A 16,943-nucleotide genomic window follows, 5' to 3' on the forward strand; every position below is an offset into this window, starting at 1 on the left:
AGATGGTCAGGTAAAGACAGAGGCAGAGATTGGAGTGAGGCAGCTGCAGGTCAAGGCCAAGGACAACTGGCAGACACCGGAAGCCAGGAAGAGGCAAGGAAGAATTCTTCCCTAGAACCTTCAGGAGAGACATGACCCCACTGCCAACTTGGGGTCAAACATCTAACCTCCAGAATAAATTCCTGTTGTTTTAAACCACCCGATCTGTGGTACCTTGCTAACGGCAGCCTTAGGAAACTATACAGTATTCATTAAATTAAAATATTGAAGCAAACATTTTAGAGGGGACTGCGAGGACCCCTCTGATCTTCATGGCATTATTAGGGTTGTCAACCCCATGGGCTCATGGGAAGCCCAAGGCCCACGGGCTGAAGAACAACATGGGCCTCTTTGGACAGGACCGCTCATTCAGTTGCATGGCCTCTCCTGGGGGAGGGGAGAGGCCGGACCAGGACGTTCATTTCTTCCCCTGCCTCCAGGGATGTTTGCTCTCCTGAGATCATTAACCAGCACAAACAGAGGGAGAAAACTCTGCCAAGACCCACTGGACTTTGAGCTGCTTTTTAAAAATTAACCCCGGGAGGGACACAGAGATGCACCACTGGCCGTGCGGTCAGGAAGGGCTGCACTCTCTTCCCTCCCTGGACACGGGGGTGGGGGAGGGAGGCTCTGGGGCCACTGCCCGCTTAGGGGATCCAGGAAATCAAGAGTCCACAGGAACTGGCCAGGTTCCGGAACCATTTGAGGGGAGTGGAAGGGCCCGCCCCGTCCAGGAGGCCTTGGAGCCTGAGAGGTGCCCCGAGCAGTGGGGAAGGGAGTCCTCATTTTCAGATGAAAATTGTGCTCAGGGAGGCAATGGGACTTGTTCAAGGTCATCCAGCTCGTTGCCGAGCTGGGGCCCAGATCGGCCTGACTTCCAGCATCCCACTTCTCCCCATCACTTATTCATTCACCCACTCTCTCTGTCACCACATACACACTGAGTGCCTGTCGGTGAGGACAGGACTCTCAGAGCTCACTGCTGGTCAGAGTGGGAGGGAGGAGGGAGGAGGGAGGAGGAGGTGATCAGACAGAATGGTGACTGCAGCGATGGGGAAGCCGAGGCCGAGGAGGGCAGTCTAACCCGATGAGGGGGACTTAGCCAGACAGAAGTGCATGGAGTGCGTGGGGGGAGAGGGTAGTCCAGACAGAAGGAACAGCAACCAAAAGGCTTAGAGGAGGAAGATGGAGAGAGAGAGAGGGAGAGAGATATGCATTTGGAATAGAAAAATCGAACCAATCAAAAACCACAGGTCTGGAGTTGGGGGGCAGAGGGGTGTGGCCACATGAGGCTGTGGGTGTGGCTGAGGCCCAGCACTTAGGACTATGGTACAGGCTGAGGGGCTTGCTCCTTGCCTGGAGTGTACGGGCAGCACTGGATGTTTTTCAGAAGTGAGTGGCCATTCCCATTCCTGATCAGGGGAAACCAATGAGGAGGCAGTGGAAGTGGGAAGCCCATGAAAGCAACTCCCTAGGAGTTCTCCAAGAAACTGGGACACCGGGACTTGGTGACTGGACCAACAAGGCCATCAAGGACATCGGGCAGAACTCAGACCAAAGGGTGTGGTCAAGGTTCGGGCCTTCCTCTGCTCCTGGTGGAAGGGGGTGGCAGGGTGACCCTCTTTCCCCCAGGAGGAGGTGTCCAGCTGCAGGCTTTACCCCAAATGCTGACCCTGCCCAGCTCCCTTGGACTTGGAGCCAAAGCCTGTCCGTTCGTGGCCAGGCTGGAGGTGAGCAGCACCCAGAATGCCATGCCCAGTGATGGGAGAGGAGATACCCTCGCTGCCCCGTGATTTCTAGGCTTTGGTACTTGTTTCCCAAAGAGCTAGGACTTCAGAGACTTGGGTCCCAGTTCTTGTAACTTGCTGGGTGATCGTGGGGCAGTCCTTCCCTTTCTGGCCTTGCTTTCCTCATCTAGACCTCCAAACGAGGGTAACAGTAACTCACTTGACAGGACTTAAATAAGAGCCAGAGGAGGGGCATTTGTGAAAGTGCTCCCCAGGTGTACACACTGGAGAGGCGATATCGTCCCAGGCACTTAGCATAGCTCATGGTACCCGGCAAGCTCCACAGAGGCTGCAGAAAGGCGTGCGCATGCCATGTCCATTAGAGGGCAGCAGAGGACTTCTGGAAAGACCACGGGTTTGCTCTTGGAGGCACAGTACAGACCAGGAGCCAGAGGCTAAGGCAAAGGCCCATTGAACTGTTCTGGCCGGAGAACTTCTCACAGAAGCCTGCTGAAAATGGTGAGTGTAAAACAGCCAGCTTCTACTTTGCCTATCCCACCCCGGCTACAGAGCAGGATGCTTAGGTGAGGCCCCTTTAAAAAGAGCTCCCCGGCCTCAGCTGGTATGGCTCAGTGGATTGAGTTCTGACCTGCAAACCAAAAAAGGTCTCTGGTTCGATCCCCAGTCAGGGCATATTCCTTGGTTGCAAGCCAGGTCCCCAGTTGGAGGTTTTTGAGTTGGAGGTTTGTGAGAGGCAACCACACATTGATGTTTCTTTCCCCTTCTTTCTTCCTCCTTTCCCCTCTCACTAAAAATAAATAAAAAGAGTTCCCTGGGAGATCCTCCTGCTGAGCCAGCATTGGGTACCACTGCCGTAGACCACGAGTAGACCACGAGGTGGCTGTAATCTGAATAATTACGTGATTGAGGCCCTACTGTGTGTGATGTGCCAGACCCCATGCCGAGCACCCCACAAGCACGTCTTCTCACTGAATCGTCCCATTAAGGTTCTATCATTCTACTACAATGGCAGTCATATTTGCAGATGGGGAAACTGAGGCTGAGAGACCAGGTGATCCAGTGCCAAAGGGCACCCAGCCAGTGAGTAGCGAGTCACACCCAGATCTGTCTCCTTAATACCCAAGTCACTGTACAGACCTGCCAGGCCCTGTTCCTGATACACAGCAGGGCCTTGGGCCGTGTACTTTCAGAGACCTGGGGCAGGGGGCGCTGTTTCCCTTCACCGACTCCTCACAGCTGGAGCCAGGCTTACGGGAGTCTGGCTCTCCCTTCCCCAGCCAAGAGCATGCTCATTGTCTGTCCCCCTGAAATCTGACCCTTCTTTTCCTCTTCAGGGCCTAACACAGTGCTGGGCACTTAGTAGGTGCTTGGTGAACACGTGCTAATTGACTTACTTAGAACTTCGAGGTCAGACCCCAATAAGGACCACCCAACAAGAAGACAGCTGAGAGCAACTGGGAGGTTGAATCCTCCCCAAGTCCATGATAATGATCAGTGAATGAGTGACTGATACCACGAATGATGCAATTTAAAAAGCAAAGAGCCCTTGTTCTGTGGTGGCTTTTCCTTGTGTTGATTTTGAATTAGTCTGTGTATCTGGGGGGATTCCCAAGGCTTCGTCCCCCAGAGGGATGGTCAAGCAGCTGAACTTTGCACCCAGACAGACCTGGTTTCCAGTCATGGCCGGGACCCCTTCCCGCCCATTTGATGTTAACTAAGCTACTCCACCTTTTTGAATCTGAGTCTGTTCCTCTGTTAAATGGGGTTAAAAAGAGCTCAAAGGGGTGTAGAAGAATTAAATGACGAGAAACGTGTCCTGTTATTGCTCTGTGCAGAGAGCCTGCTAAGCACACAGCAGTAAGTGCTAGGCCCGGGTGGAGGTGCCCTGGGTGGGAGGTGCCCTTAGGTGTTGCCAATTTAGCTTCCTGATCGTGAGAGTGGGTGGCTTAGCCTAGAGAGGCAAAAAGCAAGACACTGGAGCTGTGTTCTTGAGATCTGGCTATCCCAGGGACAGAGCCTGTGGCCCAGGGTCTGGCTTCCCTTGCGCCCCTGGAGAAAGGGCTGCCAGAGGAATAACCTTCCAAAGGCCTGTCTGCACCCAGGAAGAGGACACACGTACTTCCTGCTCCTCTCGGGCTGGTCTCACCTGTGCATTAAAGCAGGACCTCCAGGGGCCAGCCTGACCCCCGGCTGACCGAGTCGACATCACCCAGTGCCCTGGGAGGGACTAACATAGCTCTTCTCTGAAACCACAAGGCAAGCTAGACTCTTGGGCAAGGTGCACTGGCCTCTCTTCAATGAAGACAAGCGATGTCCCCCGGTCAGCTGCCCTGGAAGGGGAGCAGGGACTCTTCCCCAGCTCTCTCACTGGGCACGAGTCCTGAGTGGGCACCTCTGTCCCTGGAAGAGTCCTTGAAGGAAGAGGCAGCAGAGCCGGATGTTGACAAGTTTATGAGTCCGTAGAACTGGAGTCCAGACATGAATGCAGCTCCTCTCCCGTTAGTACAGGAACGGCAGGGCATGTGTGCTGAGCGCATCCAGGTGTCATAAAAAGCAGTAACAGCAGCTAGCATGTACACGGCACTGACTGTGTGCCAGGCTCTGTCCCAAACAGTTTCTATGGATCCACTCTTTCAATCCTCACATCATCCCCTACGAACGCATATTAACTTCTCACGGAGTAAACCAAACTTATCCCAATTTTGCGGGGGAGGAGACTGAGTTCAGAGACCTTGACTGCCTTGTCCAGGCTCCCACGGCCATTGTTAGCAGGCGGAGGCTGAGGGAGGAAGTGGATGTGTCCACGATTCTGTAGCCCGGACTCCCCCCAGATCTCCAGCCAGAGCCCCATCCACCACACAAGGGCTAACCTTAGGGGCTCATTTTGAATTCTCTGATTTCCAGCCCAGGCTTCTCAGAATCCTGCTTCACTGGGCAGTTTGTAAAAAATTCCTTTATCATTGGGGTTAATGAGGGTTCTTCCATGGGCAGAAAAGACCTGGTGCGGGGGGGGTCTCTTCCTTGGCCTCATCAAAGACAGGGTCTGGCCTTGCCGGGTTATGCTGGGCTTTTGTGCAGACCGACTTACCCAGGGAGGCTGCTCCACGTGCTCAGAGGTTCCTGGGTTGGATAGAAGCTGCTCCTCTGTTTGCCCTTCCCCTTTGGTCCTACTGGGTGACACTTGACATTGTGGTTAAGCACACGTATGCAGGAGCTAGAGCACTCCAGTGCAAATCCCACTCTGTCGCCTTCTAGCTGTTTGACCTTGGAAAATTCCCGAGCCTCTTCTTGCCTTGGTTCCCCGGCTGCAACATGAGGATTACAATAGTACCTACTTCACAGGGTTGTCATGAGAAATGAATGCGTTAATACACCGGCAAGTACTGGGAACAATGCTCAGGCACCACAGAAACTGGCTAATTGTTATTTATTCCATTGCTAGCAATTGTCACTTTTATTGTCCTTCCCCCTGGCTGTCTAGAAGCTCCTTGGGACCAGGTCAGGCTAGTGTCCCCCTAGTCGAGCGGGCCTGGCCTTCAGGTAGGGACTTAGTAAATGTGTGATGGGTGAGAGAGGGCGTGAGCAGAGCTATGAGCTGAGGGAAGGCTTTTGAGAAAGACACCTCTGAGCAGCTTCCTCCATGGCCAGCCCCTGCAGAAGTCAGTGACGGCCAGGGGCCTGTCTGGCTCACATAGCAGGTCCATTGCAGCACGCTTAGGACCCAGGTCTCCTGACCCCAGTCCTGGTCTCTGACCCCAGCACCAGTTGGCCTCCAGGTTCCAGTAGTTTCTGCTCCTTGTTTCATGGCAAGACCTCCCCTACCTGCCCAACCTGGCCACACCTGTTTGTTTGCTTAAAATAAAGGGAGACAAGTTTTTGGAAGCTCGGTAAGAAGATGGAAATAGAACAAGTCCTCTAAGAGAACACAAAATATCCTTCAAAGCAGCCAAATGAACCTGTTGTGTATAACTCAAAGGAAATACAAATTGGGGGCAAATGCGTCCTTAGACAAAGGGAAGACAGACCCCGGGTGAGAGAAAGCTGGGCATAGCCGGGCTGTGCGAGGAGGCTGCTGTGGCCAAAGCAGACAGAGGGAGGGAGCGGGATGTTCCTGGCAGTGGGGTCTGCACACGCTCTGACATTGACTTTCCCTCTTGGGAGTCACCTGGGCGTCGGCTGCCCGGATGAGACCTCGGAGCCTTTAACCCAAGTAAGTCTCCGCAGAAGCGCTCTTCCTGAAGCTTGTGCTGCCTGACCACCCATCAGGTGTGGGCTAGGAGTCAGGACCCCTGAGGATCTGGAAGGCCCAAAGGGGTTCTAGACACCTAGCTCACTCTCTCTCTAGATTGGCCAGCATTCTAGAAACTTGTGGATGACCCTCTGAGCTCTGGTGAACATCCCCACCCCCAGCCAAAGATCCCAGGGCATCCCTTTTGACTTCTGTATGACGTTTTAAAATTTCAGAGAGATCTTTTAGGGGTTTGGGATTCTGGGACATCCCTATATTTCGGGATTTCTGAGAGCTGCCCCAATTCTAACGCTCTGAGGTACCAGAGACCACAGTCTAAGCTGGACTGTTCTGGAGTACTACCTTATTTCATGGGGCCAAAAAATGCCCCCACATTCCAGCATTCTGGGACAGGCCCACAGCCTTCAGGGTTCCAGAAGCATCCTCTGCAATTCACGAGTTCTCAGTAAGGCCCCCTGGAGGGGAAGAGTCCTGATGTGTTGCTGGGTCCTGTGGGATTCCTCTGAGGTCTGGGGATTCTGGACAAGCAGCAGCTCTAGAGCGAGGATGCAGGCGGGGAGGTGGACACAGGGCTTATGAGACGGCGGTAGCGCAGACTTAGCCCCTTGAGTCCCGTGTCCATGTCTGGGGAAGTAAGTCGGGGCTTGCTGAGCTGGAACTAGGGAACTGAAAAATCGTGGCTGGCTCCAGCAGGAGAAGGGATCATCCAAACACGGACCGGCAACAGCCAAGGCCCCCCTGGGTGGTCCCTGACCATCCTCCCAAGGCAGCTAAGGAGAGTCTCACACTCAGTGCCAGGGGCCACCGCTGCCGGAGGCTGGAGACCTCCCAGTAAGCGGGGCCGGGAGGCAGCGGGTGAGATAAGGGCTCTGGCAGGGGAGGAGACTAGGCTCCCACCTGCAGAGCCACCCAAGCGGACGTGCCCTCACCTAGAGCTGGAAATTACTGAGAGCAGAAAAGCGACTTTATGGAGTGAATCAGGCCCCCCCTCCTCCCCTCCTTCAGGTCTCTGCACAGGTTCACCTGCATGAGACCTTCCCCGTCCCCCTGACCCGGAGCTGCACCTGCTCTGGCAGGTGGACCTCCCCACTCTGTTTTGCTCCATGGCCTTTCTCTTCCCGTGTATTTTGTCCATTTTCTTGCTTTTTGTCTGTCTCCCATGAGGGAAAGAATTTTTATGCTGTGTTTTTATGCTATATCCATGCTGGCTCAAAGTGGGTTCTCAATAAATATTTGTTGATTTTTTTTTAAACTCAGATCGCCAATTCCATGGAATTGTCATGTTAACTACAGGTTGCTTTTGGCCAACTCGTCTGCAACGGGCAAAGCCTCGAGCTGTTGTCTTCCCACAAGTCAGTGGGTTTAATCCCATGAGGGGCTGTTATTGTGTCCTCTGCAGATGAGGCCTCTCAGGCTTGGAGCAGTTAAGTCGCCTGCCCAGGGTCACCCATGGACAAGTGTTAATGCTGGGATTTGAACTGGTGTGGCTCAGTCTGTGGGCTTAACCACAGCTCCCTCTATCTGGCCTCTTTCTCTGCCTATGGTGTCTGCCGTTACCCCTGGTCCCTGGGCTCTGCCTCCATGGACACTGGCCACCCACAGTCACCACTGTTGAACACCCCTAATGCTGGGCCACAAGTCTTGCCTTTCAACTCCTGGCCGCTGGGGGCTCTACCCTGAGCTGACCCTTACCAGCCCATTTCAGGGACCAGCCCTGAAGAGAGAATCTCAGTCACAGGATCTATATTGGGGAAGGCTCAGAGAGGCCAAGTGGCCTGCCCCGAGTCACACAGCATGCTCAAGTGTAGCCGTGAGGCACCTTGCTTCGTCTGTGGGCCCTCACTCCTCTGGGGATAGGAAGGCATCATTAGGGAACTTCCCAGGGCTATTTTCTAGCGTGGTGGGCAGGGAAGCCCTGGGTCTTTGCTTGCCTGGCCTTGCGCTGGGCAGTGGGGTGGGAGCAATGGGGCTTGATTTCCTCAGGCCAGGCCTGTGGGCAGGTCTGGGCACTGTCCCAGTGACCTCCCTCCCCAGGGGCATTCCCAGGCTCCCTGCTCCTCCCCAGGCGCCCCCTGGCCTCGGCCTGCTCCGCCCTGGTGCTCCCCATGCCTGTGACTGAGGCTGGCCAGCTCGGGGCCTTGCCGGAGCCGGGTCCAGGCCCCAGTGGATTCCAACCCGAGGCCTGGCTCAGGCACTTCTGGTTGAGGAATTTCATCACCTCCTCGCACTGGTCGTTTTCCTGGTGAGCCTCCAGCTCACCCTCACCAGTCAGCCCACCCGCCACAGTGGTTGGTGTGACCCTAATGCAAATCTAAGCGGGTGACTCCTCAAGATCCATCTGTGGCTCCCCTTTGCCCTCGGGACAAGCCCAAGCTCCAGAAGTGGCCCACGAGGCCGGGCACCTCCTGGTGCCGGCCACCTTTGAACCGCAAGGTCTCTTTTGCCTCGACAGCCAACCCCCCCCCAACCTGCCCTGGGCCAGCTGCTGTTCACTTTCTGAGCCTTAATCGTCGCTCTTGAGCAAACCTTCCCCAGCCCCCTCAGAGTTTCTGATTGGGTGACCCTCCTCTGTGCCTTGGGCTTCCTGGTTTCCCTTCAGAGCACACGTGTGAGGTGGTAAGGGTCTGTCTGTCTGCTCCCCACCAGAGTGCCAGCTCCCTGGGCGAAGCCAGCTTGTTCCTCGCCAGTCTTTCCATCGCCCTGATTCGCAGTTGATGTTGGTGGTGTCTCTGAATGAGTGAATGTACGAGCCAACGGAGGAGTCAGCCATCTGGGGCTGGGTTTCCCTAACTATAACATGGGAGAGTTAGGTTAGCCTTGTGGCTCTTGTCGTAATGAGGTCTTCTACTGGCACCTCTAACCTTTCAGGGCACACCTGGACTTCCCCTTAATTGTAGACCTGGGATGGTCTACAACCTACTGGGCACTGCGCCTGGATTCATGAGATTCCTCACCTCCCTGACTTTCACCGGAGCTCAGTGGGACAGGGAGCCGTGTCCCGCATCTAACCGACTGGGATCCAGAAAGTGGTCTAGGAAGGGGGCAGGACTTGCCAAGGGTCTCAGAGCAGGTCCATTGGAACTTGGGGCTCATGATCCTTCCAGCACCAAGCCACATGCAGCCAGCACAGAGAAGCACCCCCCTCAGTCCACCACCTGCCACAGGTCAAGGCCAAACCAATTTCCTTCACATCTCCCTCCTGGAGCTGCTCATCATTTGGTTTCCCCATAGTGTCCCAGTGGCACAGAGTAGTTGCTCAATTAAAATGCATGTAATACATGAAAGAGCTGGAAATCTGGAATATTCCTGATCAGAAGGGGGCACACACTTCTGCCAAGAATCTTTGCCTCCTCTTCCTCACAGCCCCCCAAGAACCCCTCCCCCCTAACATGTCCCCAGGGGAAGTGACTATCCGAAGGACAGGACCCACCAGACCTGGGGCTGCGGCCTCTTTATTGGTATGCACATTTCATGACCTGCTGCCCGGTTCCTCCTGAATCCAGTCTCATTTCTCATAGTCTGGGGTGGCACCCTCCCTTCGCTCCCCTCCAGCCCTTCAGCCCTCACCCCTGGGCCCTCAGGAACTGTCCTTGCCCAGCCAGCCTGCAGAACAGACCGGCAGCTGTCACCCCTGTTTAATAGATGGGGAGACCGCAGCTCCAGAGCGAAGAGCCCAGCCCCAGGTCGCACGGTGGTCTCCTGGGCTTCCATCTAGCCCTCAGCGGGGAGGGAGGACTCTGCTGGGGCTCCGTGTGCCCTCGTGGGAGGGTGGCTGGCTCCGGCCGCGTCGCAGGGAGCTGCTGATCTGGTCTCTGAGGGCCTCCAGCCTCCGGGCCAGGTTTGGAACTGCGGCCCCACCTGAGGGGCACGGCGAGACTTGAGGACTGCACTGTCCTGGGCTCATCCGGTCCCAACGTCCTCTGGGGAAGCCTCCGGGGGTGCCCACTTGCCCCTGCCCCCCACATACACCGTGGGCTCTGGTATACATCTGGGCCCGAATGTGACCCAAGGAAGAGAATTCCAAGTCTGGAAACGAGAAAGGTCTTGGAAATTACCACTCAGCATGTACCCTGATCCAGAAATGGAAAGACTAAGGTCTGGAGAGGGTGGGCTCTGGCCTAGGGTCCCAGAACACACTAGCGGCCCCTCCCTCTTTCCCTTCTTCACCTCTCAGCACTGGCGACGTGTTCGGGGGCCCCATGGGCAGGGGCGGGGCAGAAGGTACCACCTCCTCCTCGGTGAGGATCTCCGCCAGGACTCGGGTCTGAGTCCAGTCGCTGTGGCTCCTGGGACAGGGCGAGTCGGTGGTGCAGGTGAGTCGGCACGTGCCCAGGTCTCCTCCTGCCCCACCCCGTCCCCCGGGGCTGGGCCCACCTCTCTCTCGGGCACTTGGCAGAGCCATGGCTGCTGCATGGGGGTGCCCAGGGTGGGGGCCGGGCAGGCAGGATCATGCCATCTGGGGTCTTAGCACCAAACACCTGCAGGAAAGACCAGAGCCGACACTGGGTGACCTCAGTCCTGTCCCTCTGGGCCCCACCTCCCGGGTGCTGAGCACACCACCGTCCCTGCCGCACCAGCCTGATGGGGCACCAAGTATGTCAGATGGGCATAAAGGGGCGAGGTCTTGGGCACTTTTTCTGTGGGCAGCGGGGGGCCCTGGTCGTGTACTCTCTGGAGACTAGAACTCCCTGAGGGCAGAGGCTTTGCCCAGTCTGTGTCAAAGAGCTTGGGGGAGAGTCAGGGAGCGAGTGAGCAAACACACGAATAAGCAAATGCACACGTGAGGAATATGTAAGTGGATGAATGAATAAGCACATGGTGGAGAGAATTCCTAAAAGGCGGCAGGATGAAGGGGAGCAGGAGGTAAACAGCGATTCTCATCCTCAGCAGAAGGAGCCCAAAGCCAGCCACTGGCCCCCGTGACCCAGCCTGGGACCCTGGAGGCCCTGGAGCTCCGGAGCCTCCTGATCTGACCCCCCAGATCAAGGTCTCCAGCTCTCCTGGACGTCCCTCAGCCCTACCTGGGCCTTTCCTACCTGGGGCAGGTGGAGCTCCCTCTGTGGGCAGGCCCAGTGGGCCGGTGGCGCTCGGCACAGAGGGCAGAGGTGGCAGCAGGGGCAGGCGCACAGGGGCGGCAGGGCCTGCAAGAGGGCACGTCAGAGGCCCCCGGTCGCGCCTGCCCCTCCCTGCTCAGGCTGGGTGGAGACTCACATGGCAGGAGGGAACTGGCCCCATGGCACAGGGACACAGTGGGGCAGGGCGGAGTCCAGGCCGGTGAAGGCAGCAGGCAGAGAGGAGGCGCCTGGAAGGGACAGCGGGGTCTGCCCCTGCAGCCCTCAGCCCGACCCGCCAGGCCGGCCCCCACGTGCCCCGCTTCAGCGAACACCCCCGGGGCACTGACTGCGTGCCGGCCACCGTTCGCAGCACTTTACCCATGAACTCATTTGATCTGGTCTTTCAAACAAGCCTGTAAAGTGGGCGCGGTATCATCCCCACTTGACAGAGGAGGAAAACCAGGCAGTGAGAGGTTACATGACTCACCCAAGGTCGCACAGCTAGTAGGTGGCAGAGCTGGAATTGGAACCCAGGTGGTCTGGACCCAGAGGTCAGACTCCTAACCATTCCATTCACCCACCCCTTTCCCAGCTGCCCTCCACCCCAAGGCCTGACTCTGGGCTGGTGGCCGTGCTCACCGCTCCAGCTCATGGACCTGCTGGGCCAGGACGTGCTGCTCATCCCGGGCCAGGTCCCGGCTACTTTGCAGCTGGCTCTTTTCTTTCCTGGGAAGAATAGGCCCCAGGACGGGGACAGGAAGCAGGGCTGGTGGGGGTGTCAGCCAGCCCCCCATTGCAGTGCAGTACAAACCCCAGCAGGCCGGTGGAGCCAGAGGGAGTGAGGGGCCGGGGAGGGAGGCAGTTTGGCAGAAGCGGCCCGGCAGTGAGAGGCAGGCACTGAGTCCCCTGGCTGGGCCCTACCTGAGCCTCTCATTCTCCAGCATGAACTCCTGGAGCATCCCGTAGAGGTTCCGCTGGGCCCAAGCCACTCGGGTACCACTGAGTCCAGAGACTGCAGGGAAAGGGGCGACGGCCGGATCCCGAGGAGTGCAGGCCCTCTCCACATCCCGCCTCACCCCCAGGGAGCTCATACCCTTGGGGTCCATCCGGCCCAGTTGGGACCGAAGGAGATGGTTCTCCTCCCTGAGCTGCGCTATCTCAGTCTCCAAACGCTGGGGCTGCTTTGCCATAGGGGACTGCAGAGAAAGAGCCCAGCATTGCTGTTTGTGGCTGTGCAAGTCACACACTGCATGAGGGCCTCCGGGAGCGGAGAGAGAGGGGACCCTAAAACCAGCCCTTGCTTCACCCACCAGTCTTGCACCCTGGCACAAGGCTACATCCACCTGGAGGGGGCACCTTGTCCTAATGGCATCAAAGTACCTATGGCCTCGGCTGCATGACTGCAGGGCCCTCTGTGAGCTGGACCCTGCTCCAAGTCCAACTCAAAACTCCGTCCTGACCCCAAACAAGACTCCACATCAGACCCCTACTCATCTCAAACTTAATCACGATACCCACTGGGATTCGGACTAGACCCTGAATCATACCCCAAATCAGACTTCAACCTTAGACCTGCCATAACCCTGACCATGACCCTGACCCCACCCCATCATCAGGACTTCAGCTCTAACCCTAACTCTGACTCAGTCCCAGCCATGACACCAACTCAGGCTCCAACTACTGCCTGTCCCCAGCCATCGTCCCCACCATCCCCCTGCCCGTGTCTCCCTCCGTTCACCTTGGGGGCCTGCGGCTGAGTGGTGACCCGCTGAGCTCGGCTGGCATATCGCAGGGTACTGAGAGTCTCAGGAAGGCACTGGGCTGAGGGGGACACGCAGGCCACCTGGGGAGGAGGCCCCTGAGTGTTCCTCTCTGGGAGCCCGTCCCTCAGGCCCCGCTCTTCCCTGCCGGCCCCCCTCAGGTACCATGAGGGTGACTCCCGCCCCCCCAGCGAGTCTGCCAGCAGCTTGGTGAGCTTGCTGTCTCGAAACGGAATGTGGCTTTGCTTCCACCGTGGGTCCAGCAGCAGGGAGATGCAGTGACCTGGGTGGGGAGAGTGAGGCCCAGCCAGGTTACACCCGAAGGCCACGCAGCTGGTCCGTGTAGAGCAGGAACCTCTGCCCACACCTCCAGTGCCCAAAAAGGGCCTGGCACTGGGCAGGGGCTCAGGAAGTGTCTGACACATGGACTGAATGGAGAGGAGCTCCCGGAGCAACTTCCCACGCACGCCCTCTGGGGAGGAGGCGGGAAGGCAGGGCAGGTCCCTGCCCCTCAGCCTGCCCAATGCACAGGGCACAGGCTGAGTGTCTGGTGGCCCATACTCTGCACTTGACTGAGTCTACCTCCCAACTTAGAATGTAGCTGTATTCTCGTAGAATAAAGTTTACGAGGTGTCTAGATTCATCAAAAGGGTTCTGAGAGTGGAGGCACAACAGCAAGCTAAGGCCAGAAGGAGGCCTGTGGCTCCTGGCTCTCAGCTCTTTATGCACTACACCCCCTCTGGTTCCACCACTGCTCTTACTGCCCCTCCCCTTCGTGGACAGCTGCAGGCCAGGCAAGAGCAGGGACTCAGAGCCGGGCCCCGGGTCTCACCCAGGGCCAGCAGGCTGCGGTTGATGCTGTTGGCCTCCAGCATCAGCTCCCCACGGGATCCTGTGGCTGCCACCTTCTCACTGCCGGCCAGGTCTACAAAGCACAGCTTCCCACCGGTGGGGGGTTCCCCGGGATCCTCAGGAGGCGCCTGCTGGGATTGGGGGGTCAGGGCTTGATGGGAACATGGTTTCTACCATGACCTCCTGTGCACACCCAAGTTGTTTACACACCAGAGGTGGACCCTTGCTGCATGGCCCCGGGCCAGCTCCCTCCCCAGGCTGGGGGCACTCACAGTCTGGCGGCCGACATAGAGTGTCAGCAGGGCATGGCTTCGGCTGGAGGCCTGATTCAGGGTGTGAGCTGAGCTCCTTCGACGGCTAAGACCTGGAAGGGAAGAGCATCAGGAGCTGGACCTGGTAGGAAGAGCAGGTGGTCACCAATGACGGACAAGGAGCAGAGGCGTCCTGGCGAGGGAGGGCCCAGCCTGTGCAAAGGCCCAGTGGCAGGAAAGGAAGATGAGGGGATGTGGGGTCCGGCTCTGGCACGAACAGGCAAGAAGGGGACAGACAGAACTGAGTGGAAGAATGTCCGATTCACATTTGATTGACACCCCTCGTATTGCTGTGTGGAGAAAGAGAGAGGGAGCAGAGAGGTCAGGGGGCAGGATGCTGGGCTGGGCAGGAGCCCAGACTCTCAGTATCCCCAGTGCCTGTCCCAGGGTGGGCGTTCAGTAAGCACTGGATGGACAGGTAGGACTGGAACAGAGGGGCCGAGAGGCTAGACTAGGAGTTATGACCTTGGCCTTCAGGACATTGGAAGGGTCTGGGGGGAAGAGGGATGTGCTTTGCCGCATGGAAGGGTGCAGATGGGAAGCAGGGGGGCTTGAGGTGGCGAGGCCTCTCTATGGAGAAAAAAAGTGCTTTTTTAAAAGGCCTGCCTGAGGCAGAAGAGCTGGGTTGGAAAGAGGGGTGGGCCCAGAAAGAGCGTGGGAGGCAGCAGTGGCAGGTCTGGGGGGCGTCGGTGCGCCGTGTCTGAATTGTTGTTTTGCTGGCCCTCGCCTAGCACAAGGGTCACCTAGCTGACCACCCCCAGCCCCAGCCAGGGGCCCCACGTGCAATCAGTGAGCCACAGAGGGATGGGCTTCCTGGGACCCCAAAGCTCCCCTGAAGTGGCACGCACCCATCTGCAGAAGTTCCATCAGGGCCCCCAGACTCCCAAACTCCACCACCCGCAGCTGCTCCACATAGAAGCCCCGGGTCTTGTTCCAGCGAACAGGGAGGGGCCGGGGAGACCCTGGGCTCAGCAAGTCCCGGACCTGGGAGATGAGGGTGGAGGGTGAGGGAAGGAGACCCACCCCCAGACCTTACTGACAGCAGTCCCCCCCCCCCCGCCCCCATTCTGCCCCTTGGCCCAAGCTCCTTGGGAAGCAAGGCTTCCGTTCAATTGAACGATTTCTGTTTGTGTCAGTCCCCCACCTGCTCATTGCAGATCCCACCTGCTCATTGTAGATCTCCAGGTAGGAGGCCCGCAGGGTGACAGGCGCACCCAGGTGCTGCACGCGCTCTAACAGCCAGGCGAAGGTCCTCTGCATGATGCCAGCCAGGCTGGGGGGTATGGGCACCCCCTCTTCCTGGGGGCAGAAACATTACCACAGCAATAACTACCCTTCCTAGCACCCCCAGTTACTATGCCCCAGAAATGATGCCAAGTTCCCATACAACATCTCACTGAATTCTCACAGTCAGGACGATCACTTCCAGGTTACAGATGACGACACGAAGAGCTAGTCAGTAATAGGGGCAACATTAGAACTGCATATTGGGCAAGTCCCTTCACCTCCCTGGGCCTCAGTTTCCCTGTCTGCAAATACTTGGGGCTGAGCTACACCGTCCAAAGCCCTTCCCTCTGCGAGCCTGCGCCGTCGGTAACTCCCCACTGACCCACGACCTTGGGGGGGCGCTCTTCTCGTGCTCAGCCCACCTGGGGCGGAGGCCCAGTCAGGGTGTAGGTCTTCCCGGAGCCGGTCTGGCCGAAGGCGAAGACGGTGCAGGAGAAGCTGTGGGCAGCGGGTGGGGGTGTGGCTGGATCCCGGCGGCGGCGGGCGGGGTGCGGCCGGGGTGCGGCCGGAGGTCAGGGCGGTGCAGGGTTGCGGAGGACCCCCAGGGCCTCACTCACCCGCGCAGCGCCAGCTCCCCGAGTCGCCTGACGCCACACGCCCGGAACACATCCTCCTGCGTGCGTGCCCCGTCCAGCACGGCCCCGAAGCGGAACGCCACCTCCGCGCCCCCGCCCGGAGGGCTCACCTGAGGGAGGGGCGGTGGAGAAGGGGTCCGGGCCTAGGGAGGGCGGGGCCTGGACAAGGTTGCCTAGGGGTCGGGATGAGGCGCTCCTGGGCAGGGTTTTGAAGTGCTAGGGTGGGGCTAGGGAGTAGGAGTGGGGTGGGAGGGGTCCTCACCTGCAGAGTCTTGGCCCCTGTGCAGTGCAGCACGCTCTGTTCCCCTCGACGCAGCTCGGCAGCGCTCATGGGACGCACCCTGGAGACCGACGGGAGGGTGGATGGTCCATCCCGATGTCTCCATCGGCCCCTTCCTCTCTCGGGCACATCCTAGCCAACTTATACCCACCTGAGCACCACCTGGATGGGTGTATCTGGCCCCTCTGGCCCCTGCTCCAGGCTCCGCGCGGGGTCCCTGTGGCAGCACGGCGAGTTAGTTAAACCGTCCCTCCGCCCAGCGGCTCCTCGAACCTCCCAGAAACTCTGCTTACCCATCGGGGGATCCGCGCTCCTCCATATCCTGCTTTGCTCATGGAGTTAGCTCTGCCTGAGTCTTGTTCTTTTCCTCCCCACTGCCCTCCCCTTTCCCACGCCGCTGGGACCGACTCTGCACCCCTTACATCCCCCGCCCCCCCTCCCCTCTCCCAGGCATTCATCCATCCGGAAAGGCTCCGGCCTGCCCAGGGCCTGCTGGTTAAAGATTTACCCACCCTCGCCTCTGGTGGAGAAAGTTTTTCCCAAGCTGGGGACCCCTAGCCAGGGGGTTCTGGAGTTTGAAGATCCCTCGCTGTTACCCAATCCCATGAGGAGGGGCCACCCAGACCAGCCTCCTCTGTGTGCAGGTGGGGATACTGAGGCAAGGATGAGAAGGGCAAACAGCAGACCTTGGCAGGGCATGGGCCAGGCTCTCTCTACTCTCCCCACATCCTCCAGTTTCCTGATTTTCCTCTCCCTTCTCCCCTCCCTAGCAGCTCCAGCTTCTTGGA

The 16,943-nt window shown here is 58.2% G+C and overlaps 1 protein-coding gene across 1 annotated transcript; it reads right to left on the bottom strand.

Annotated features, from left to right (window-relative positions):
• Positions 1-9,468: 9,468 nt before the first annotated feature.
• Positions 9,469-16,904, bottom strand: KIF12 (kinesin family member 12). The gene is given in 21 exon segments (XM_045840453.1): positions 9,469-9,894; positions 10,204-10,322; positions 10,411-10,514; positions 11,073-11,177; positions 11,248-11,338; positions 11,730-11,816; positions 12,012-12,102; positions 12,184-12,286; positions 12,829-12,933; positions 13,016-13,032; positions 13,035-13,133; positions 13,683-13,833; positions 13,975-14,066; positions 14,862-14,997; positions 15,178-15,312; positions 15,663-15,738; positions 15,858-15,985; positions 16,138-16,216; positions 16,307-16,372; positions 16,449-16,477; positions 16,668-16,904. Coding segments are annotated over 20 exon segments (1,950 nt in total). The 5' UTR covers positions 16,475-16,477; positions 16,668-16,904; the 3' UTR covers positions 9,469-9,754.
• Between the last annotated feature and the right edge of the window lie 39 nt (positions 16,905-16,943).

The sequence above is a fragment of the Phyllostomus hastatus genome, unplaced genomic scaffold (assembly GCF_019186645.2).
Source record: "Phyllostomus hastatus isolate PE091 unplaced genomic scaffold, TTU_PhHast_1.1 phas_contig_34, whole genome shotgun sequence".
In the NCBI taxonomy this organism is placed as follows: domain Eukaryota; kingdom Metazoa; phylum Chordata; class Mammalia; order Chiroptera; family Phyllostomidae; genus Phyllostomus; species Phyllostomus hastatus.